This window comes from Microtus pennsylvanicus, chromosome 7 (genome assembly GCF_037038515.1).
Source record: "Microtus pennsylvanicus isolate mMicPen1 chromosome 7, mMicPen1.hap1, whole genome shotgun sequence".
In the NCBI taxonomy this organism is placed as follows: domain Eukaryota; kingdom Metazoa; phylum Chordata; class Mammalia; order Rodentia; family Cricetidae; genus Microtus; species Microtus pennsylvanicus.
This window is the reverse complement of record NC_134585.1, coordinates 113,537,107-113,561,237: the sequence shown is the minus strand read 5'-3', so window position 1 is coordinate 113,561,237 and position 24,131 is coordinate 113,537,107. Positions and strand designations below refer to the sequence as shown.

At 48.5% G+C, this 24,131-nt stretch overlaps 1 protein-coding gene across 1 annotated transcript in view; it reads right to left on the bottom strand.

Moving 5' to 3' along the window:
* Positions 1 to 23,670, bottom strand: part of Ptgfrn (prostaglandin F2 receptor inhibitor) — a 70,822-nt gene extending 47,152 nt beyond the window's left edge. Inside the window, exon 1 of the mRNA XM_075981785.1 lies at positions 23,316 to 23,670. Coding sequence (XP_075837900.1) covers positions 23,316 to 23,364 — 49 coding nt within the window. The 5' untranslated portion in view covers positions 23,365 to 23,670. The remainder of the gene's footprint in view (positions 1 to 23,315) is intronic.
* Positions 23,671 to 24,131: the final 461 nt, after the last annotated feature.

The window sequence follows — 24,131 nt, the reverse complement described above, 5'->3', positions numbered from 1 at the left end:
ATTCCAACTTGTAAGCCCTTGTCCCCCTCCCCCAAATATAAAATTCATGTTTCTTTTTGTACCCTGACTTCAAAGAACATCAGTATTAAATACGACATTCAACTATGAAAATCATTTAGCTTAAATTTCAAATAATTATCTCCTTCCTTTTTACTTCCCATGCTGCCTTGTAAAGTTTAGCTTTTTTTTTTAATCTTCTTTCAAAGTTCTCTTTGCACTTGTGTATTTCATTGTGAGCCGCCTCGAATATTTGGGGGAGGGGTAAGTAGGCATAAATCTGAATAGTGAGTAGCTCAGATCTTCCCTTGTAGGGTGCTGTTTCTGGTATAGACAGTAGTCGGTTTCAAACTGGAACAGCCTAGATCAATGCCTCCTGAGTGATGAATCACCATCACTGAATGACGCCCCATGCTTCTGCTCTTTAGAAATAATGCCAATTCTCAAGAGGTTGATGCCATAAAATGTATGTCTAAATGCAGAGCATCGAACACCTCACGGGGCCAAGAAATAACTCGCAAGTTCAGGAACACACAGAGCGCTAATGCAAAAAGCCAAGATTCTACTTCAGGGTGAGGCAGTCAAGAAGTGGCCCTGGCATCACCCAGGGCTTCTCCTCTCACACAATGGGTGTTTTAGAAGACAGAGCCTATCTGAGGGCAGGGTATGTGGCTGAGAGGCTAAGCACAAAAAGAAACCAACGGGTTAAACTTCAATGTGAGCCCAGCACATACGGGGCTGAATTAGCAAGATTCCCAAGAGTTTGAGGCCAAGCATAGCGAATTCTAGGTCAGTCTGGGCAACAGAGGAAAACCCTGCTTCAAGCAACAAGTTGCTTACCAAGCATGTTGAGCAGTGTTTTGTTTTTGTTTTTTTTTAAACCAACTAACAGGGTGAGGGCACCACAACTGCAATTCTGAATCCACAGAGCAAGGTAGGCAAATCTTTTGACTTTTAGCTATAAGCCTGGAAGGGCCCTGCTCTTGGATCGAAACAAAGGCGGAAAAACCAGCAAGACTGAAATCTAGACCAATGGCTTTCGCGCTGCTCACTGGAGCAAGGGAAGCTTCTTGCTCTGCTGGTACACCAGGGGAAAGTGTATCTTCTTGAGCACATGGGCTCCTCTGAGGACTGAATGGCTTCTCCATGGTCAACTGCTGTTTATGGGACAGTCACAAGGCTAGAGTTAGGGCTGGAGATACAGCTCCAAGGGAGATGATGGCCTGCCTGGTAAGAGAATGGCCCCTGGGATCAACCCCCACTACCACAAAGATTAAATTAAAATGAGCTGGAGCGATGGCTTGGCAGTTAAGGACATTACTGATCCTGGAACAGAGTTCAGTTCCCAGCATCCACTTTGGGAAGCTCATAATCACCTGTAAGACCGGCTCTGGGAGATCTGACCCCCCCCTTCTTGTAGCCTCTGAGGGCACTTGCACATACCTGTGCATACCCACACAAACAGACATACACATGTATGAATAGAGACAGGAATAAAGGAAAGTTTAAAAAATGAGATGACAGAACCAAATGGCTAAAAATAAAAGAAAAAAAGCACACACTAGAGACAGAGCTGAAGGGATGGAGATACTGATGCAGACACAGATAATAATCAGAACTTATTAAAGAAGCAACAAGCAGGGTCTTACCTACTAAACTGGGATCCATTAAAATGGAAATTTAAATTCAAGAAGTAAAAAATACAGTAACTAATAAAAGAATCCACTAAGTGGTCTGATGGCAGTTTAGAGGTAGCATAAAAGCAATCAATATAAAAAAAAATTCACCTGAACTCCAGGGTGTAAAAAAGATTAAAAAAATATACAAAGGCTGCTAGTGGTGGTGGCACACACCTTTAATCCCAACACTCAGAGGCCAGCCTGGTCTACAAAAGGACAGAACAACACAGAAATGCTGTCTCAAAAAAAGAAAGAAGAAAAGAAAAGAAAAAAGAAAGAAAAAGGAAGCAAAACAAAACAAAAAGAAGGATGTGAAATACATGGGCACAGTAAAAAAGGTTACAAATGTGTGTAATAGAGTCCCGAAAAGTGTGAGAGAGAATAAATAAGAGATAGTGACTAAGATCTTTCTTATTTAACTGAACAACACTCTGCTGCAAAAGCAAGCTACATTCTATATCACAAGCGGGAGAGTGCTGAGAGGCAGAAAAGGGAGCCACAGCACAACTGATACCCGACACTCACCGGAAACGATGCTCAGATAACCATGGAATGGCAGCCCTAAAAAGTAACTGCCAACCTAGAGTCCCACAGGCAGTAAAAAGGTGTGTGCGGGGGGGGGGGGGGGGGGGGGATACTTTTAAGTGGAAGCAAAATAAATATGCTTTCAACCAATTCACAAGAGGGAAAAAAGATAATCAATTGGCATCCAAAAGAAACACTAAATGGAATTCTTCAGCCAGAAACAGCTGGTTCATCTCGAAACCATGAAAACACAAGGAGCAATGAGAGACAGAGATTCTGCGGGTGCCACTACAGAAGCCGACCAAATAGTGTCAGTGACCTCTTTTGGATTTTAATCTATATACTTAATAAAAAATATATGAGCTCCACAGCATACAAAGTAGTAGTAGGAGGTGAAGTGGAAGGACCTGCTCACAGCTTAGGAGTAAGACCGTGCCACAGATCCTGATGCCCTGCCTGAGTCAGATCCGGAGACTGACCTCAGTAGGTTATCTCGGACCTAATAGGCTCACACATACACCACACAAAATAAGTGAAAATGTAGTAATTTTTTTAAAGCTCACTAATAGACACAGAGGAGTCAACAATGGACAGAGTTTATTGTTTTTAATTTTAATTAAATAAAGGGTACATTAATTAAGCGTTTTCTACATATTCAAGCACAATTAAAAAAAAAAAACTTAGCCAATATCCACTTTTCTGCATTAATTCAGCCAAAAAGGTAAACATGGCTGAAACGGTTGCTGGTTAAATGTGTAATAATCTATGTCTTAATTTCTAGGGTCACCACAAAGATAAATAGCTGGGCCTGGGGCGGTGGTGCAAGTCTCGGAAATCACAGCACTCGTGAAGACAGAAAGATTAGAAGCCAACCTGGGCTATATGAGATCCTATCTCTGACAACAACCAAAAAAAAGGGGGAATGGGGGGTGGTGATAGGCTAGAAAAATATCCAAACTTCCACCTAAAGTCCCGGAAGCATCAGTCGGGCATTTACTTTGCAATACTATACTGTCTGATTAAGAACACACCGCGTGTCTCTGATATGCTATGCTCTAAGCTGGGTACTGTTCAGGGGGCTCCCAGCCCAGAACACCTCAGGAGACAGTTGTTCCCAGCCTGCCCCCACTAGGAGGAAGCTGGATGACCGGAGGAGCACCAGCCAGGACAACTGAGTGAGGAATGCAGTACTTGCCCACCCCCCACCCCCCCCCCCCCGCCCCTACCCCAGCTGCTTAGATGCTGAGCTATCATGGGACCCCAAGCTGGGATGGTTCTGCCTGCTCTGAGGGAAGGAGAGAAACAGCTAGAAATCCCTTCTGAAATATTTCACATTCCAGTGAAATAGTGGCAATAGGAAGCGGGTTGGCAACAAAACAACAGAAAAATGCGTCATGACGAGGAGAGGAGAGTTCCAATCAATAAGTAGGTAGGTCAGAAATGAAAAGGAGTCTTGCTAAAAGGGGGTTGGCAGGACGGCTCATGGGTTACCGCTCTTACAGGACTGAAGTTTGGCTCCCAATGCCCACAGTGGGCGGCTCACAAACACCTGTAACTCTAGTTCCAGGGCATCCGACTCCCTCTTCTGGGCTCCCGGGGCACTCACACAAACGTCTGCATACACATACACATCAATAAATATTTTAAAAATCTTAAAAAAAATAATTTCAAGTTTCTTTACATTCCTCCCCCCACACCCTCCACACACATATGTTCATTCTCAGTTTTGGAAGTGATGCCAACCCTAACACACACACACACAGAAAAGGTAATGCAAGCTTTATCTCGGAAGGGTGCCTAGAAGCCCCAGGCTGACATCTCAGCAGCAGCCAGTTAACAGACTACCATTTCCCTCCCTTTCGAATACTCAACAAAGTAATTAGATGCCTTCAGGTTTCTGTATCTGGAACAGCTAGGAGAGGCAGGAAATGCCAGGCGAGGCTTTCAAGGTAAACAACTACATAAGCAATGTGTGAGGCGGCGGGAAGTTCTATGGCAACCTAAGAGAGATGAGACAATAAAGACCACGCTTTATTTATCGATCCCTTCCCACCTCCCCCTGATAGCCACAGGAAATAATTTTATTTCTCAGGTTATCATCAACATTATTCTAAATCAAGACCTGCAGAGTGTGGCCCAGCTACAAAGCATTCTTGCAATCTGTTCCTATTATTGCTCAAATTTTTATCATCTGGCTTTCAGATTGGAGCCATTTGTAAGATGCGTATCAGCGGCCACGATGACAGCGGCGCAGGCGAGGCTGAGCCCTGAAATAAGGAGCTCATGGTGCTTGGGTTGCCAAAGACACTCCGCAGTCACCCTCTCAGGAGCCCAGGTGCCCATGGAGTCCTCCAAGGACGGCCCAGCGCTCGGGTGAACTAGACATGGACACACAGAAGCACACACTTACAAACCTTTCGGTGAATGCCTCTGCTGGAGTTCCTGCCTCAACAAATGAAAATCCTTTGTCTCCCTCCGGCCTGCCTCCAGGAGACCTGGCATGGAGGAGCATGCCAGTGTTCATCGAGACAGTCCCTAAGTGACGGGAATGCTGTAATGTACACATTAAACAAGTCACGGCCGGCGGATACCGCGACATAAAGTCACACATGGCCAGGACTTCAAAAATGCCATCCCAAAGCAAATATGGTTCTACTAGAATGGACCTTTAAAAAAAACAGAAAGTTCAGCTAAGACATCACTGCTGTGGTTTGAACACGCAATGTCTCCTCTATGCTCACGTGTTTGAACACAAGGGTGTTTTTTTTTTTTTGGAAGGTTGTGGAATCTTTAAGTGGTGGAGCCTAGCTGGAAATATAGTTGGGCTCTACTTCCTGTCTGCTCTTTGCCTCTTGTTCCACCGAGCAGTGAGATGGTGAAGAACACAGGATGCACGCTCCTGCCAGTGAACTACCTGGCACCTCCATCACGAACCGCATCAGCTGAATCTGAGAGCCAAAGCCCTCCTCTCTCTAAATTGCTTCTTGTTGGCATTGGGTCACAACAACAAAAATGACCAATGTTCTCACTAAGATACACTAGACACATATCCATTATTAATCCAGTAAACAACCACAGTGCAAGATACCGCTGTGCTAGGCCATAGGCACATGAGGTGTTCCCGGAGTCTTAGGGGTATGCGGTTATAATAAAGGGGAGTGCTAACAGGTGCGGTGTGGGTTGAAACAAAACAAGACCAAGAGCATTCCCACCCACAATGATTGTTGAAGGAGACTTCGAGCAAAGACATTATTCCCACTGGACCTTCAAGGAATGAAAAGGCTGAACATGAAAAAACATAAGGTTATATTATATATTATGTTATGCATAATATAATAAGATAAGATAAGGGTAGCGGCCTGAACAAAGAGCTCTGTGTAGAGTGTGTGCCCGGAGCAGATGTGGTAGTGATGGATTGTGCCAGGTCCTTCCCTCTATAGAGAAACAAGGAAGTAAAAGGAGGGTCAAAGCCAGGGGGATGATCAAACAGAGGCAGCAGCTCTTGGCTGTGCTCAAAGACTGTGCTGGGAAGTCAAGAGGAATCTAATAGCCAATAAAAACCATTTCCCAAAGGAAACACTAGAAAACCAGTGAGGGTCCGACAGGCTGAAATGTCCCGCAGGTGGCTGGAAGGACGGTATAACTAACAAGCCACAGGGACGAACACAGGTGGTCGGGGAGTGAAACCCTACTCTCTCGACTTTGTAGACTGTTCCCAGGTCTACAGTCCTCTTTTGGTCCTTTATGTCTAGAAATCTCTGAGCCTTCAGACTACATTTTCTGGGTCACAGAGGGAAAAGAAGTGGCTGTCAGGAGACTTTCTGTAGCCACCTGAACTAGAACTAATGGGTTCTTTACAGGCAATGCTTCCACTGCCCGGGTAACCATTACCTTCTGCATCACAGATAGCACTGTAAGGAAGACTGTCAGGGATGGAGAGCAAAGTCTCAGGCCACATCTCACGGACTGGACCATGAGCGAAATGAACTCAGCCTGACAGTGCTTCCAGCTCTGAGGGTCTTGGAGAGGCTGTGACAGGCCAAAGCCATGTAAGTCTTTAACGCTACGTTATGAAACGGTGGGGTTTGGACTGTGTCAACTTGACTAAGGCCAAACTACATTTTCCAGAATCCTCTTCTCTCTGTTAACTCTAGGTTAGAGTTAGACAAGGCAGAGCTTCATGTGAGTTTTGGGTGGTAGGAGCCTTCTGCTCTGGTGGTCCTCACAGTGACCAGCTCCTCACCTTCCAACTCCCCTTTCAGACTCTAGCTCTTTACATAGTTGCTCTAGCTCTTATCCCATAATATTCACAGTGGCTCCACTTCCCTGCTGGAACTTAACCAAGAGTTGAGTAGACATCCACCCCCTTAAGGATGCAGAATCACCTGACAAGGCACTGCTCCCTACAGTTTGCAAACTGTGCCCACATGATTTCATAATCCCCCTGGAGAGAACTAAATAAGGCAACTGAGGTTCCAGAAAGTCATATGACCAAATGATAACTTTTACAAGAGAGAGAGAGAGAGGTAAAAAAAAAAAAACCAAAAAACAGAAAACCACTTCGAGGCAATCTGTACCGTTGGCTAAACAGAATAACCCAATAAACACAAGATGATTTAAAATGATGCCCTGCCCATGGACCACAAACAGAAAAGGCTGAAGCACCATCTACCCACACAAGGATTAGTTCAGCACATTCTGCAGAATAACAGCTGCTAGGGGCCTGGGCAAGCCTAGCATCCCTCACTACTCAGCCGTTCCCAATCCTCTCCACGTACAAACCGGCCAGCTTCACCTGCCAAGTTCTGTGTGAACACCTGGTCCTCCACTGTGCTGTGTGTTTGAAGAGGACAGGAGAGCACTGAGTTTGAACTCACAAATGGGCACGAAAGACACCTGAGCTGAATCCGGGGCAAGGCTCCCCCATTCGCTATTGGTTAGCTTTTTATCTTACTATATGTTTGCAGGTATTACTGTGCCCATTTTATTATTTTTGTTTTTGTTTTTATTGAGCTATATATTTTTTCTCCGCTTCCCTCCCTTCCTCACCCCTCCCTTTCTACTCTTGCCTATCCCCACACTCCCAATTTACTCAGGAGATCTTGTCTGTTTCTACTTCCCATGTACATATGATCCATGTATGTCTCTCTTAGGGTTCTTTTTGTTGTGAATTGTAGGCTGGTTTTTCTTTGCTTTATGTCTAAAATCCATTTATGAGTGATTACATATTATTTTATTTTCGCCTTACTATTTCTAAAACCAGTCCCTCCTCCCCCGCAAGATCTAGAACCTGTTCTTAAGGTTCAGAGACTTTTCCAGGTACTGTGTGGGTGGTGTGGGGTCCATGCCAGCTTCCCTGATGCAGCTCCGTGAAGAGCTGCGTGTGGCTGCAAGGAAAGTGTCTGCGTTTGTCTGCATGGCTTTTAAAGAAAAGACTACATCAATGAGACAGGAATGAAAAGGCCTGCATTCACAACCCTTCACTGCACACCGACTGCATATAGACACACACAAATTGACAGGACCCTGATGGTCGATGAACGGAACAGGGGTACACAGCACACCCATGGGCATAGGGATCCTGCAATAACCCAGCACTCAGGAGGCAGAGGCAGGTGGAGCTCTGTGAGTTCGAGGCCAGCCTGGTCTACAAGAGCGAGTTCCAGGACAGCCAAGGCTGTTATACAGAGAAACCCTGTCTTGAAAAACCAAAAGAAAGGAAGGAAGGAAGGAAGGAAGGAAGGAAGGAAGGAAAGAAGGAAGAAAAAAAAGCATGAAGTAATTAAAGGACAAAGGGAACTAAAGCATTCCAGGTGATGTGTGGATCTCTCCTCAATCATACGACATATTCCAGCTTCAGCCGTTTCCTGGTAAAGACCCTACATCTAGGCATGCCCAACTTTTGAACAGAGAATGATGACCTCAATAAAGTCCAAGCTCAGAAACCATGTGACCAAATTATGAATAAATAAATAAATTCAAAATAAAAATCTATTCTGTTTTAAGTTAGTTTCTGATTTTTGTGTTGGGCCACTTGCCTGGCTCTTCTTGGCTGCATGCAGTATGCAGCTGCTCATAAGTCATCCATTACTTCAGCTGCAAGCTTCTCTTCCTCACTCCAAGTCAACATGCAGGAGCAGGTGGGAGGGGACACACCTGGAATCCCAGCCCTCGGGAGGTTGGGACAGAAGGATCATAAATTCACGGCGAGTCAGGGATATATAATGTTTTTCAGAACCAGCCTGGACTACATAGGGACACTTGCTCAAAAAAAACAAAAGAACAAAAAACAAAAAAACACACACACACACACACACAACACAACTAAGGAGCACTTATAAATCAGGGTATTTCTTTCCCCACATTCCTTCACCTGCTTGGAAATCCCACCTCTTCTGGGCCAGACAAAACCTACTGAATATCATGACTTGATGAGCTCAAATAAGTGCTCATTGCTGAAGCCACAGTGCCCACCCAGGAAGAGTTCAGGAAGTGGCTGCAGAGGACCAGACTACCCATTAGCATCCCAGGTTTGAAGTAGTCTGTCACCCTACTGGAAGTGAGACCCGGAGAGACAGAAACACCACATCCAAGTCCAGCTTGATGATACAGGTACTGTGGTCATGCCTATGTCCACACGTTCCGGGAATTTGAAAGGCATTTTGGACCTTTGGTTCCTCATCTAGGTGGGTTAACAGGAGTACTTAATCTCGTTCATTTTAGAAACAGTCCCCCACTAAGACATCTCCAACCGAGCTCTTGGCTGAGCTCATCACAGAAAGTGAAGGGCACATGTCTGGAGCAAGTATGACACATGTCACTGAGACGGGCTACAAGCACCACCGCAGGTGACATCCTGCCAGTCTCAATGTTCTCCACACCAACTCCCCACCACGTCACAGTGCTCGTCTCTGAGATGGTAACAGCCAATACCACCGGGGTGCTGCAGAGCCTTAATGAAAGCATTTCTGGAGACGCCACTAAAGCCTTCAGAAAGGCATGGACAGATGCAGAGGTGCCCCCAGCAGTGACACAAACAGGCAAAGAAGCACACCTGAGTTGTGGAAAAGTCCTTTATGCTATGCAAAGATGTGTCACCATGATCAGTTTATGGAAGAGCCGAATGGCCAATAGCTAGGCAGGAAGAGAAGAGGCAGGAATTCTGGACAGAGAGAAAAGGAGAGGAGATAAATCTAGGCAGGGCAGACAGGCCAGAGGAGATGGAAAGGAAGGAGGACAGGTAAAAGCCATGAGCCACATGCCAGCACACAGAGTAATAGGAATGGGTTAAGTTATAAGAGCTGGTTAGAAAAAAGCCTAAGCTAAGACCGAGCTTTCATAATTAATAAGAAGTCTCCAGGGCCATTTATTTTGTGAGCTGGTGGCCCAAAGAAAAATCCTACTTTCTGTAAAAGCACCTCTACCTGAAGTAGCAGAATGTGTCCCAACTTCCCTAACTGTTTCTAAACATTCAGCCTTTAACAATCCTTGGACATTTCTCCAAATGCCACCTCTTCTCCCATGGATGTCAAACCTGTCAGTCAAGGAGTCAAGGGACTATGTATGTCCTTATGTGCCCCAGGTTCTAGAATAATGACTGGCACAGGGTAGATAATAAATCACGGGTTTGAATGAGGCAGACAGTGAGACGTGGCACAGGCTCCAGGCAGCAGCCTCACTGCCCTGCCCCGAGACAGTGGCTCAGAGCTGGCGGATGGCTGCAACAGTGATGAGGAGCAGCTGGTCTGTGGTGGGGACCAGCCCAGCCACAGGGTGCTGGAAATGAGCACGGGGAGAAGGAAGCCTTGTCTCTCCACTGTGGGCATCAGGATGAGGCTTGGGGGGGGGGGGGTGTGAGGAGCAGCCGCTGTTGTGGAATGGGAGAGGCTACATCAACCCCACAAAGGGAGGAAGGGGTGGAGACAGCAAAGGGACAATACTGGGAATCTCAGAGTGGTGTGTCTTACACACAAGCTGCCAAGAAGAGAAGAGAAACGATCCAGAAGGATAGAGACTTTCTCGCTGTGCACGCGTTCGTGGGTGGCGTGTTTGTGTGCACGACTATGCACGCATAGTACTGGGGGAATCTTATCTGCTTGTTGGGCTTTTTTCCGTGAGTATACTTATTTTTCCTCTTCTACGAGCTTTTGTTATAGAAATGAAGTCACAAGCAATTCTTTCCTAAATAACAGCAAAAACAGATGACAGGCATACAGACAAAAAGACAGCAAGTAGCTGTGTCTGTGATCTCAGCTACTCAAGAGGCTGAGGCAGGAAGATCCCAGTTCAAGGTCTGCCTAGGCTACAGTGTGAGTTAGAAGCCTTTCTGGGTAACTTAAGGAAACCTTGTCTCAAAATCAGAAGGCAGGGAAGTGGTGGCTAAGGATACAGCTCACTGGTAGAGTGCTTTCTTAGCATGGGTGAAGCCCAAGGTTCAATTTCCAGTACAAAAACAAAGACAGACAGACAGACAGAGCTCACAGACAGCCTCTGTTAAGAATCACAGGACAGATCTCTGTGAGTTCGGGGCAAGCCTGGTCTACAGAGTGAGTTCCAAGACAGCCACAGAGAAACCCTGTTGTCTTGGGGAGTGTGTGTGGGGGGGGGACACCACATGACCACAGTTTCACATATGGTGTGCGCCTGTGTGTCTGCTGTGTGTATACGTGTGTGTACTACATGAGTATTAGATAATATATACATAAACCAGAGGTGCTTTCAAAGCATATAAGGAAATACAAAGACTCATGCCGCTACACACTTAGATGAACAGGAAGCCTGCCTGCCTCTGTGGCCCTCCAAGGACACCCAAAGAGAGGAACTTCCCCCAATTACTTCTGCAGCAGGCACCACACTGCATTTTCTGGGACTCATACTGATGTTTTAGATGAACCTGTTTGTGGGATAAACAGTTATTAAAGTGGGACTCCGACAAATTAGCCACACGACTACGTAAACCTTGTTTCCGTAGAAAACCAACTAACGTCCCAACCTTCCTCTCCACAGGCGATAGTCCTCTAAAGAAATGCCGTGTTTAACGACCTAAGGGGACCATCAGTAATCGCTTGGTGAGCTGTTTTCCTCGTATCACCTTCATTTAACAGGCGTGCTCCCTAGAAGCCCCGGAAGACTTCACATGCCGTGTGCACGTGGCTCAGGATGCTCTGCGGGCGCTGGCGATGCTGCCAACACCTTTCAGGGTGACTTTGCACACAGTCATCCTCGCCACCCACTCCCCTTTTCAGAATTTAATATCCACAGCCCTGAGGTCTCTTACTTTCTCGGCTTAAGTCGGCTAATCCCTAAATGGGATGCCAAGCTGGACACATTCATCTCCTCCCCGTGGTCATTTTTCTACCTCTGGCCCACCTGCTCTGCGACACTGTTCTGTAACAGCTCCCGGCCCCGGCTATGCCGCTTTAACTACGGGCACAGCCCTCAAATAACTGATTCACTCAGACCCTTGAAAGCACCTAGGATCCACCCCTGTTCAGTTACGACTGGCTCCATTTCTTCTTGGGACTGCATTTAATTCCTTTGTAATGTGTCACGGTGTCAGGAACATGGTAAATATTCCCCGGCACTGCTGAAGGGAAAGCAGGAACGCCTTGGGTTGCAGGAGACTAACAGTCAGGCACAAATCATTTGTTCCTTCTAGAGCCACAGCCGTGCCCACTGACTAATATGACAAAGTGTCCGCCTTGTACCCAGCCCTGGGTCAGGCATCATCATCCTAACTTGGATTTACTGTATGGATTTCTCAATCAAGGATGACAGACTGTAATGTCTTCTAATAAATAAAAAACATTTGGATGTGCCAGCTTTCAGAAAATGGAAAAATGAATAGCTGTGCCAAGTGCCTTCTTTTTCTTTTTTCTTTGGTAGCTCTTCATTGCATACAAGCTAAAAGGCAACACCCTGGATCAACACCAAGTTCAGAGTTGCCTCCGGTCATCCTGGGAGACAATGTATTTAGAAAACAGGGTCAATCCCAACACCTCTAGAGTAGGGCAAAGTAGCAAGCTATTAGCACACAGAATTCACCCCTAAAGGGGTCTCTCTTAGTCAATATCAGCACACTACACAAGGGAGATAGCATTGTTGGACTTAGTTGTACCTCGAAGCAGCCAGGGAGGACTGGGCATCAGCCAAGATGCATCAAGTCAAGTCGTAGGCCAGAGGCACAGGATGCTATCAGTATGAAAGCTTTCTAGGATGCATTCCTCAGTGGGATGGCACCCAGCAATAATCTTGAACTTTCCCTTTTCAGACCAAATGAGAAGGAAAACCCCCAGAAACATCAAGGTACATTAAGCCAGTTAGGGCTCATATGGGGGAGGGGATGTCAGAATCTGAACTCTCTACCCCTCCAGGATGGGCATCAAATGCAGAACTGTGTTGAGACACACCTAAATACCTGCATCCTTTCTTGCTGTGCTGGACGTGGTGACACATGCTCGCGAGCCTCAAGAGGTTGAAGGAGGGACACAATGCATTTGAAGCCAGCATGGGCTTCCCAGGGAGGAGAGAAGCAGAGAGCAGGAAAGGAGAGAGGGGAGAGGGCACCAGCTGGGTAATTCTGCACAAGGCAAGCACATTCCTGTAGGGCAGAGCCATCAATCAGGCCCTGTAGGAGACCCACAGGATAAAGGTAGAAGAAAACACAAGTTACATTTGGACGGTTGGAACTTAATCACATAATCCCAACCTATATCTTCAATCAAAACTTACACCACCAACAAAAAAAGGTGGTAATATAATTAACAGCTAGCCACTTTCAAATGTTATACGGGTATTATCATTTCTGTGTTGTTGTCTGGAAGCCCAGGTAACCTAGGGATGAGGACCCCAGAACCCTAGAGAACCTAAAAGGAAATCCCATTTACTAGCACAGGAAATGGGTTGCGATAAGGAGCAGTTGCAGCTACACAGACAGAACTGTGGACAATATCCAGAGCCCTTGATGGCACCACCCAGTGACCAGGCCAGGCAAGTGAGAAACAACACCCAGGCATGGGCTGCAGTCTTGAGCAGTGCTGGGGAAGATGGCAATGGGCCAGCAGTGCCAGGGGCAACCAAGAGGCCCATATGGCCAACAGCAGGAGTCAGCATGCTCAACCAACGCTGGGGATAGAAGGGGAACCCTTCAGGACCAGCTACACTAATCCCTTTTACCGGGGCTAAGAGTTACTGAGCAATTTGTTCAAGGTCAAGAAACTAGTGAGGAGAAGGAATGGAGGCAGGACCTAAGCCTTGGGTCTTTAGAAGATAGTAAGACGATGGTTAGCACAGGTTAACGACTTGTATCAACTTCCCACGTGCAGAGATCCATTTGAAGGATGTGTGAGTTTGTTTTGGCACTGACGGTGTGACCCTTAGCATTTTATTTCACTGTGTCTCAGTTCCCTTACCTATCGGGTGGGGTTAGTAACAGGACCAATCTGGTGCGGTTAACAAATCAATACATGGAACGTGTAATGCCTGGTACACGCTGAACACTATAGAGAAGGAGACAAGGGATTTCCTAAAGAATTCTTATACTGGTTGCTCCCCAGCCCCAACTTATCGCAGTCACCAGTTTTCACCACTGTCTCTACCACACCCGGAACTGAGACTTCTAAAAAGTTGTCTGGCTCTCGCCGACATGCCCGAGGGCCACCCTACTCTGATATTAGAGCTAAGCTGACCAAAACAGCAGAAAGTTGATAACTTTCTGTTGATAACTGGCTGCTCCATCTATTGCCCCACAGCCTTCTGTGATGGAGAGTCTAGATTTTGGACCACAGACTTCTGTGATGGAGAGTCTAGATTCTGGACCACAGCCTTCTGTGATGGAGAGTCTAGATTCTGGACCACAGACTTCTGTGATGGAGAGTCTAGATTTTGGACCACAGCCTTCTGTGATGGAGAGTCTAGATTCTGGACCGCAGACTTCTGTGATGGAGTCTAGATTCTGGACCACAGACTTCTGTGATGGAGAGTCTAGATTCTGGACCACAGCCTTCTGTGATGGAGAGTCTAGATTCTGGACCACAGACTTCTGTGATGGAGAGTCTAGATTCTGGACCACAGACTTCTGTGATGGAGAGTCTAGATTTTGGACCACAGACTTCTGTGATGGAGAGTCTAGATTCTGGACCACAGCCTTCTGTGATGGAGAGTCTAGATTCTGGACCACAGACTTCTGTGATGGAGAGTCTAGATTTTGGACCACAGCCTTCTGTGATGGAGAGTCTAGATTCTGGACCGCAGACTTCTGTGATGGAGTCTAGATTCTGGACCACAGACTTCTGTGATGGAGAGTCTAGATTCTGGACCACAGCCTTCTGTGATGGAGAGTCTAGATTCTGGACCGCAGACTTCTGTGATGGAGAGTCTAGATTCTGGACCACAGACTTCTGTGATGGAGTCTAGATTCTGGACCACAGACTTCTGTGATGGAGAGTCTAGATTCTGGACCGCAGACTTCTGTGATGGAGTCTAGATTCTGGACCACAGACTTCTGTGATGGAGAGTCTAGATTCTGGACCGCAGACTTCTGTGATGGAGAGTCTAGATTCTGGACCACAGACTTCTGTGATGGAGTCTAGATTCTGGACCACAGACTTCTGTGATGGAGAGTCTAGATTCTGGACCACAGACTTCTGTGATGGAGAGTCTAGATTCTGGACCACAGCCTTCTGTGATGGAGAGTCTAGATTCTAGACTACAGACTTCTGTGATGGAGAGTCTAGATTCTGGACCACAGACTTCTGTGATGGAGAGTCTAGATTCTGGACCACAGACTTCTGTGATGGAGAGTCTAGATTCTGGACCACAGACTTCTGTGATGGAGAGTCTAGATTCTGGACCACAGACTTCTGTGATGGAGAGTCTAGATTCTGGACCACAGACTTCTGTGATGGAGTCTAGATTCTGGACCACAGCCTTCTGGGATGGAAGAGTCTAGATTCTGGACCACAGCCTTCTGTGATGGAAGAGTCTAGATTCTGGACCCTCAGATCCCCTGCTGAGTCACCAAGCCTTGAAGTCTTGTTCACTTGACTATTCTATTTGATCTCCTTGGCCAACCTTCCCTGTGATGTTCTCAGCGGCTCCCTCAAGTCCTTGGTCCCCCATCCTTCTAACCTCATTCCATGGAAAGAAAGACATGATGTCATCCCTCCTACGTGCCAAATTTAGTGGATTAAACACAAAACCAAGCTGGCAGCTTCCACTGCATGCCCACACTATCCCCATCCTCCATTGTGGATGCCTCCCACATCCGCAAAGCCGAGATCACTGCCATGACCTTTGCCTCAGTGCTCGCTGAGAAGCCAGGCTGCCGTATGTTCTGCGTGCTAACACCCTTACACACTAGGACTTCCCACTCATCAGTGTGCACTTGAGTCTCCTGGGAGTATGGAAAGTGCAGATTCAGATCCAGCTTATCAGCCTGGATCTGGAGAGCCCCCCCCCCCCCCCCCAGCTACTGCGGTCCCAGACAGCACTAGGAACATGTATGTATCAACTGGGATGCTTGCATTTTAAAGCTAATTTTTATACTGATGATAATCCTCCAAGAGAGGAATTCTTCCCATTTCCCTGAGGTGGAAAGTGAGGTTCAAAGTAGTGAGGAAACTTGCCTACAGTCTATAGTGCAGGAGGCAGGCTTCAAAGGAGGGTTGGTTCCAAAACTTAGACCCAATATTTTTTCTCCGTGTAAGTTTTTTTCAGCTGGGAATTGGAGTGGGATGGGAAAGGTACTGGGTACAGAAACAGTATTTAGATCATACATGTAATCGTTAGTAACAAATCACCGATGCTTTCTTCGAGAATATGGACAGAAAAGAGAAGGGTTCCACAATGCACACATGGGCTGGGCATGTGGCTCAGTGGTGGAGCACACACAAAGCCTTGGGTTTGACACCCAGCACTACAAACACTTTTTTCTTTCTAAATAATCTTTCAAAAACTCACCCAAGGGAGCTATAAGATGGCTCCGTAAGCTGGGTACCTGCTATGCAACCATGAAGACCTGAGTTTGATTCCTAGCATTTATGGAAAAGGCCAGGTGTGATACACATCTGTAATGCCAGCCCTGGAGAGGTGAAGACAGGGATCCCTGAGGCTTTCGTGCCAGAAAACCTAACACACACACGCACACACATGACATAAAAACAGACTTCAGGGAATAAGTTAATTCTACTGGTTCAGACGTTAGATAACACCCAAAAACTTAAAACATGCAGAGAAGAAAAAAAGACACACAGAACACTTCTTCCTACAGTGTCTGGGGACTGTGGGGACATTTTAGGGTTCCAAAGGCTGAGAGGACTACTGGGATCACACAAATCCTGCCTGAACCTCCCCAGCTCTTCTTGGACCATGCAAAGCCAGGGATTTGCCTTGGGCTCCAACTTCACTGTCCGAGTTCTCTGGAGTCCACCTAAGACAGCCGTGCTTACTCCCCTCTCTCCGGCTGGTTTCCCGGGTGTCCTTTCCACATGCTAGTGTCCCTGGATCACGTTGAACAGGTGCCACCCCCACAGTGGTCTCCTTGAAAGGGCAGGGGACAGCCTGTGTCTAGAATATTCGCCCTTACCCACCACTCCTCAGCATTTGTTTTCAAACCCACCTCGACTATGCAGTCAGACTTCAGAGTCCCAACCCAAGAACCTCCACGCCAGGCCCACACTTTTCTCTCTTCATCCTTCTGGTTTGCAGAAGCACTTTCCGCCCCCACTCCCTCTTTAGCAAGTTCCCACTCATCTCTGCTTCTTTTCCAATAGGGTGCTCTCATGGCTCTTTTCCCAACCCCCATGACTATTTCTAAAACTTTCCCTTCCGATCTGCTGTCAAGCAACTCTTGGACCCACTTTCTGTGAAGGTCCTAACCCCACATCTAGTATACTTTTGCCACCATGTAGGGGAAACCTGAATCTGCTCTGCTCTGCTCTGGTCACTTCATAGTCCCCAGCACTCAAGATGACTCAGGGTCTGCCACTAAGCTGCTTAGCTTCTTCCTTCCCTTCCCCCTTCCCCCTTTCCCCTTTCTTCTTCTGCTTCTCCCCCAAACCCAGTCTCCCTATATAGCCCAGGCTATCCTTGAACCTTCTGCTTCTGCCTCTACAAAGCTGGGATTAGCAGCAGACACCATCAAATTTGACTCCATTTCCATCTTCAAACAGCTCACTCTGCGGTAGGGGCGGGAGTACAGAAGTTCCCTAAGGAAAAGCTATATCCACAAGCCTTCCTCACTGCACTCAGCAATGATAGCATCTACAAGGCTCAAGGGCTTAGAGATGGCCTCTGATCTTGGGCTCCCAGGGCCCCAGGGCCAAACACCAGAATACAGATACATCTACAACCCACACGAAACTGACAGGGATCCCTCACCCCAGTACACAGGCTATGAAGTGCTGGCCTATTCTAGCTTTAAGCAAGAACAAGAAAGAACCATTCCCAAGATATTCTTGGCTCGTGGTCGCTTTTAAGGCCTGAGATGTAACCCATCTGTCTGTAAAGTACCTCTATGTCATTGAGATTCCATGGCAGCACGCATTCGGCAACGAACCTGGAACCTGTGGGCATGCATGACTCTGCTCTTCAGTGTTCTCAACCAGACTCACCCAAGACAGAGCAGCATCCAATACACGGTCCCTCGATCCCCTGAAACCTTCCAAGTGATGCCAACGCTACCACGTTCCAGCTGCTTACAGAGGTGTAAAACAGACTGCAGGTAGAACATCGGAATGTCATGCTTAAACTTGAATCACGCCACTTAGCGACTCCATAATCAGCACAAACACTCAGGGAGCACTGAGAGAAATCAGCATTCAAAGAACAAAACACACACTTCCATTGTCCTTTTGTCTCCTGGAGATTGCACTGCCGGTGTGCGATAGCATTTGGCACTGGGTCTGAGGCTGCTGCTTCCCAAAGACTACAAGTGCTGTATGCATGTGTTGGTGGGGGTAGTCCAAAAAAAAAAAAAAAACCACAACAAAAATTAAAAAAAAAAAGACTATGCCAACTCCAGCACTTCGCCTTTTCCAGAAGATAAATTATTTAGAATTTTTTTTTGCCAGTTCGAGTTATTTTCCCAATGCAGAGTCAAATGGCCTAGCAGCCCTGCCTCAAAGAAACCAATGCAATTAAAGCCAACAGCTATGAACTGGTCCTGACAGCTTCCACCAACTTCATTTGATAAAGTGAGACGCAGACACACTCCGACAGACAAGCCCACACTTTATTCACCGCCAGACGCAGCGCCAATATGTAAGTATAGATTCAGCTATAGGGAGAGAAATCAGCTCAGCAGCTCATCACTAAAACCAAATAGCCATCTAAAAGCCGCCTAGCCCAACTGCCTTGTAAGGAATATCACCGGCAGCTAGAGCTCCTGCCCAGCAGGCTAATAAGAATAATTATAGCCAGGGCAGGCATTAATCAGCTTGGCAGATACAGGAATTCTGTTAACAAGGCTGAAATAAGTGCCAAGGAATCTCTGAAGACCACAGCACTTCAAAGGCTGTTAAGCTAGAGGGATTCACGCGTGTTTCTCCTGTGAGCCTTCCTCCTTATCCAGGGCCCTGTGGAGCAGCAAGCTTCATTTCAGCCCCATTCCTCTGAGCAGGCATGCGAACCTGCAAGGGCTGCAGACGGTCATATCTGAGAGGTGCGTGCCGACACCACTGTTCCCTTCTGGGTTGCACCTGGGCCCTGCACACCCCAGTTCCTATTTTTAATTACAGCTTTGTTTTCTAGCCATGATCATCTTTTCTTCATCTGAATTAATCTGCAGTATATGGGAATGGGGAACCACCGTCGGCTGATCCTTAGCACAGACAGGATGGAGTCTGGCCATGATTTGAACATGCCACTTCACTATTCCGGGCACCTAGTTCCTCATCTATAGGATGACCATAACTGAGCCTTTGAGGACTGACAGGATGTATCCGAGAGGGATAGCTACTGGTGCTCTGTGCCTCTCAGGTTGCAAAGTCCTCATAGAAGCCACCAGAAAAGAACACGGCTGGGGGTGAGGCTCTTAAGTAACAGAATAGACAGGCCCTGGCTTCATTCTCGAGTACCACCAAAAATGGACTTGATTTATCTTCTACCACGCATCCTCTATAATTGACAAAGGCTGCTTGGTGCCCTTCCAAATCCCAAATCCATCCTTCCGTTTTCTACAGTAGCTGGCAGATGGCTGCCAGGTTCCTCTGTGTTTTTCAGCTTCCCTTGCAGCTAGTGTGACATGGAACCAAACTGTCTCCGGCGGAATATGCACAGAAACGACGTCACTTCCAAGCTTGGCCTAGGAAGTATCCGTTATAATACCCAAGCTGCGTCTGTCCTTTGAGGGGCTGAAACAGTAAGCATGAAAAGTAAGTAATCTTAAAAATCAGGAGCTGACGGGGTCACCAACCTGGGACCAGAGGAGCTTCAGGGAAACAAGGGCCCACCCAAGCAAGCTTTCCCTCGGAAGCACTCCCTGGCCGGTGATACAGGAAAAGAAAAAAGAAAAAAAAAAAGAAGAAGAAAAAAGTTCCTATTGTTTGAACCACTGTGCTAGAAGTATGTGTTAAGGCAGTTTAACCTGCCTAATTAGCATAAGACTCTTTTTCAGCAATTGAATTTGAAAATATGGAAGTGATGCTTTTGTCACTTAAAAGCTATTTCAGTGGATCTACATTTTTTTTCAGGTGGAGAGAATATATTAATCACTCTCCACAATCTCTAGGTCTCGTGCTGCACACCAGTTAAGGGCTCAGCCTCCTCCTGCCGTGTTAATCTCACCCAGCAAACTTTTCGTGGCGACTTACGTTCAGCACAACGGAAAGGACACACCCATATATAGGTGTTATAAGGCCTATTATTAAGAGGATAGAAAGAGAGCAAGACCAATGGGATCCCTGCTGTTGGGGGATAATCAGGTGGGAATGTAAGACCCAGGAAGAGACCTGACATTCAGTGTTGTGATCAGGAGCTACTATGTGAAACACAGGCTGCCTGGCTACCCCCAGGGAGCCAACAATTCACGGATCCGGAGTGGATCACGTTACATGGAGAGTCAACAGCGCCTCCTCCGAAGTCAGCCCACCCACCCATCATCTCTTCATGTGGAACTCTGGCGCCATTTTGGAATGAGCCGCGCACTTCGCTCACCCACACCTTTACGCTTTTCCCCAGAAGATGCTTTTCTATCCTTTCTTTAAAAATTCTAATTACCCTCAAGGCTCAGCTCAAATGTCACTTCTTCAGCAAAAGTAACCCCAACCCAAGCCAAAATGAATCCCCCTCCTCGCTGCTCCTCCCCAGGTCTGGGCTGGTGTCAGGGGTTGCACTGTTTTTACCACCTGTCTTCACAGCCAAGTCAAACACTCCATGAGGTTCTATACCCTGGTCATTTGCGTGGGAGGGGGGGGGCACGGACATGACTCCCAGTACTCAACGCACTGTCACAGAGTAGGCATTTAAGAATATTGAATAAAGGGATGAAGGACAGACACAGGCAAGGAGGTGAGACTGAGTGGTTCTGGCCTGACCCTGGTCGGTGGGCCTAGTGAGAAAGCTTTAAGGGGGAAGTGAGCTTCAGGGGCAAACGGAGATACACAGGGAAGAGGTGGGGGGCAGGAGAGCCAGAAGGCTCAACAGATTCCATGAATATTAGTAAACAGGCGCTTAGAACGAAATAGCTAAAACAGAAAGAGCAGGAAGCAAACACAGAGGCATCTCCTAGTAGGGAAATCACAAGAACTCAACGCACACAGGTGGGAGCCCCAAAATCATCCATCAGAAAAATGGTGACCCTAGAAGGGAGCTGGAGGAAAATATCAACATGAGGGTCAGAAGTTGTCTTGGTGGAGAACCTCCAGGGCCTTGGCTAGGAGATGTGGACGAGTGGGGTGTGGGGCTCCCTCAGAAGGTGGACACAGCTTGAACCTGTGCTTGGCCAAAGTTACAAAACAAAGGGCCAGGGAACAGGTGGAGGTCACAGAACAGAGATTCACCAGGCCAGGAGCAGTGACAGAGAGCATTGACATCAAGATTCCATCCTGGCAGCAGGACCTGAGGGAAGATGATCTTCCTTATCAACACGCTCCATTTCCGGATTCAGCGTGTCTGGGGAATAATGGGTCAGACTGCAGCTGCACCCGGGGGTGGGGGGTGAGGGGTGGGAGGGAGGGGGGTGTCAAGGGGCAGAGTTTGCCAGCAGCAGCACATCAATGGTTCAGAGAATTGTTGGTGAATCTGCATTGGCCAGTGACTCCCAAAATCCCTTAGGGCTCATCAAGGTTGGGCACATGAGTATACCACCACAAATTCCCTAAGCTGTGCTTTGTGTGTGTGTGTTGTTGGTTGTGGTTTGTTTGTTTGTTTGCTTGTTTGGAAAGAGGGACCGGATCCTGAGCCTGGCAAAGCTACACAGGCACTTCCACAGAACTACAACCCCGGCGCACTCAAAGGCATTCTTTTTTAAACTTCTGCTTCATGCTACCCTCTCAACTGGTTCATACACAAACTGCAAACTGACCACTCTAGGGAAAGTCATTCACATCAACAGCAAAAGTGAGTAGCAGATGGGAGGAGGGGTGCCCTGTGCAATCTGTGCAACCATAGGCCATGGCCCTGCTTGACCCAGACACATAAGCCAATTAAATGGTGTGGTCCATCCCCAACAATGTGCAACCACACACACAACTTCCATAAAGCCCCAGCAATGTGCAACTAATACGCAACTTACAACGGCAGGCGCCTGGCAGGGGAAAATTAAAAGAGTGTGGATCAGAAACCACAGAGGGCCATGGGATGTTTTCTGCACATGGGCTGTGGCTTAAGAATTGTGGCTAGATGAGTTCTTGGAGCGAGTCATTTCCAGAAAACCCCTCGGAGGGAAAGTATCACACTAGCAACTAGAAAGGCTAGTTTGCAGACAGCCAGAACTCATGGGGGCTGGAACAGTGAAGTCCCAATGCCAGCAGGAAGGGAGTGGTAGAGGGAGGCCTCCGCTGGGACCCTCAGGCCACCAGAAGTGCAGTGATTTAGCCTACCCGCAGCTGAGGCCTGGGCTGGGATAGACAACACACAGCACGTGCCCTGCAAAAGACTGAGCTCTGTCTTCTGCAGGGGCTTGGAAGGGAACCTAGAGCTGAGTCTGGGATTCTGTTTGTCCTAAATGACACTGATCCTGATCATAGGGATCGAAGCACATAATCGCACTTGGGGATCTGCCTTCTTGTACCATGTCAGGAGCTAAATAAACACATCTCGTGGCTGGTTAAGATCACCCCGTGTGTATCTACGTGAAGATGGTGTCTGTGTAAGGAGTGAATGGAAAATGGAGAGGGGGGAAGCCCAGGAAAGATTCCTAGGGTGGGGGTAGGGACACTGGGCCAAACCACAGAAAGGCACTAAGGGTTTCCGGAGGGTAGAAGAGAAAGGGGCAGTAACGAGGGAAGTAACAGGTAGAAAAGTTGGGGAAGCAGGGCTCTCGGGTCTTTGTGTATAAATACGAGCCTAGCCAGCTTCAGGAAAAGCTGGAAGGAAACACTGAGGCAGATCTAGCCAACAACTAAAATGACGGGGATGGTACACGATTGCCATTGTAAGGCTCTGGGTCACCCAGTGACCTTCGTGGAAGGAAGTTGGATTCTCTTGCTCTCCTAGAAAAGCAACTCAGCGTGGGCTAATGAGTGCAGAGCGACCCGGACCGGCCGCGGCTATGGCGGGGCACAGCAAAAGCTCATATTTCCGCCCAGCCGTGCACGCGGGCCGGGGCCGCCCGCACCTTCCGGGGCCGGGAGTTCAAGGTGAGCCCGGTTCCCGGCGGCCAACAGGTAGAGAGCGCTGTCGGGGAACCGGCCATGGGCCACTCCCCCAGCACACGTGAGGACCCGGCTCCGCCAGGCCGGACGGCTCCGGGTACCCCGCGCGCGGGCCCAGGGAGATGTGCACCGGGCTCCGGGCGGCCGCTCACCGTTCCCCACCCGGCCGGCGGCCCCGCGCTCTGGAGCTGGGTCTCCGGGGAGCCGCCCCAGGCACCCCGAGTGCCCCAGGCCCCATGCTGCAGCCGCGCCCGCCCCTCACCCAGGACCCCGCGCCCCGCCGAACCCCACGCGCACTCACCCAGCGACAGGAGCGCCAGCAGCAGCGGCCTCGGCGCCGGGCGCCCCATGCTCGGCCGGCGGGAGCGACTCTCCACCTCCTCCTCCTTCCCCGCCGCCGCTCCTCCTCCTCCTCCTCCAGCTCCGGCTGCTCCAGAGTCGGCGGCTCCGCCGGGCCGCGCGCCTGCTCCGCTCTCCCTGCCGGCCGAGCTAGCCCAGCGCCGGCGCGGACGTGCGCACCTGGCTCGGCGCGGCCCTCCGCCTCCTCCACTCCCGCCCTCCGCCAGTCGCCGGGCCCCGGAGCCGGCCCCGCCGATCCCAGGGCGCAGCCCCGACCGCCTCCCAAAAGCAAAAGGGAAGAGCCGTGGCGTCCGCCCGCCCGCCCGCGCCTCCCACCCGGCGCTGTGCCAGCAACAAACACAAACTTTCCCAAGCCCCTCCCCGCTCCAGGTAACGGAGGAGGTGGCCGGGGCCACACGCTTAAAGGGGAGGAGACGCCCGAGCCCACCCCAACCTTCCCCTCGGGTCCCCACCCCTCGAGAAACTTTCCTCCGACCTTTAAAAGTTGGCCTGGAAGAAGTGTCTGGAAATCTCATCGCTTAGGCCCTATCCCGGGACGTCCGGCATTCCTTCGCTGTGGAATCCCCACGAGTGTCTCGCAGCCAGCAACCCACATGTGTGTACACCCTCTGGTCCCCAGCTAAGCATTGCCACCCGCCACCTGCTTAGCCCTTGCTAAAAATAATTACTCAGATAGGATTGAAAGGGCTTCAAAGGCAGTGAATTCCCACCCCCTCATGGTTCAGAGCCCTGATGTGCTGGGGAGGGTTGGCCAGGA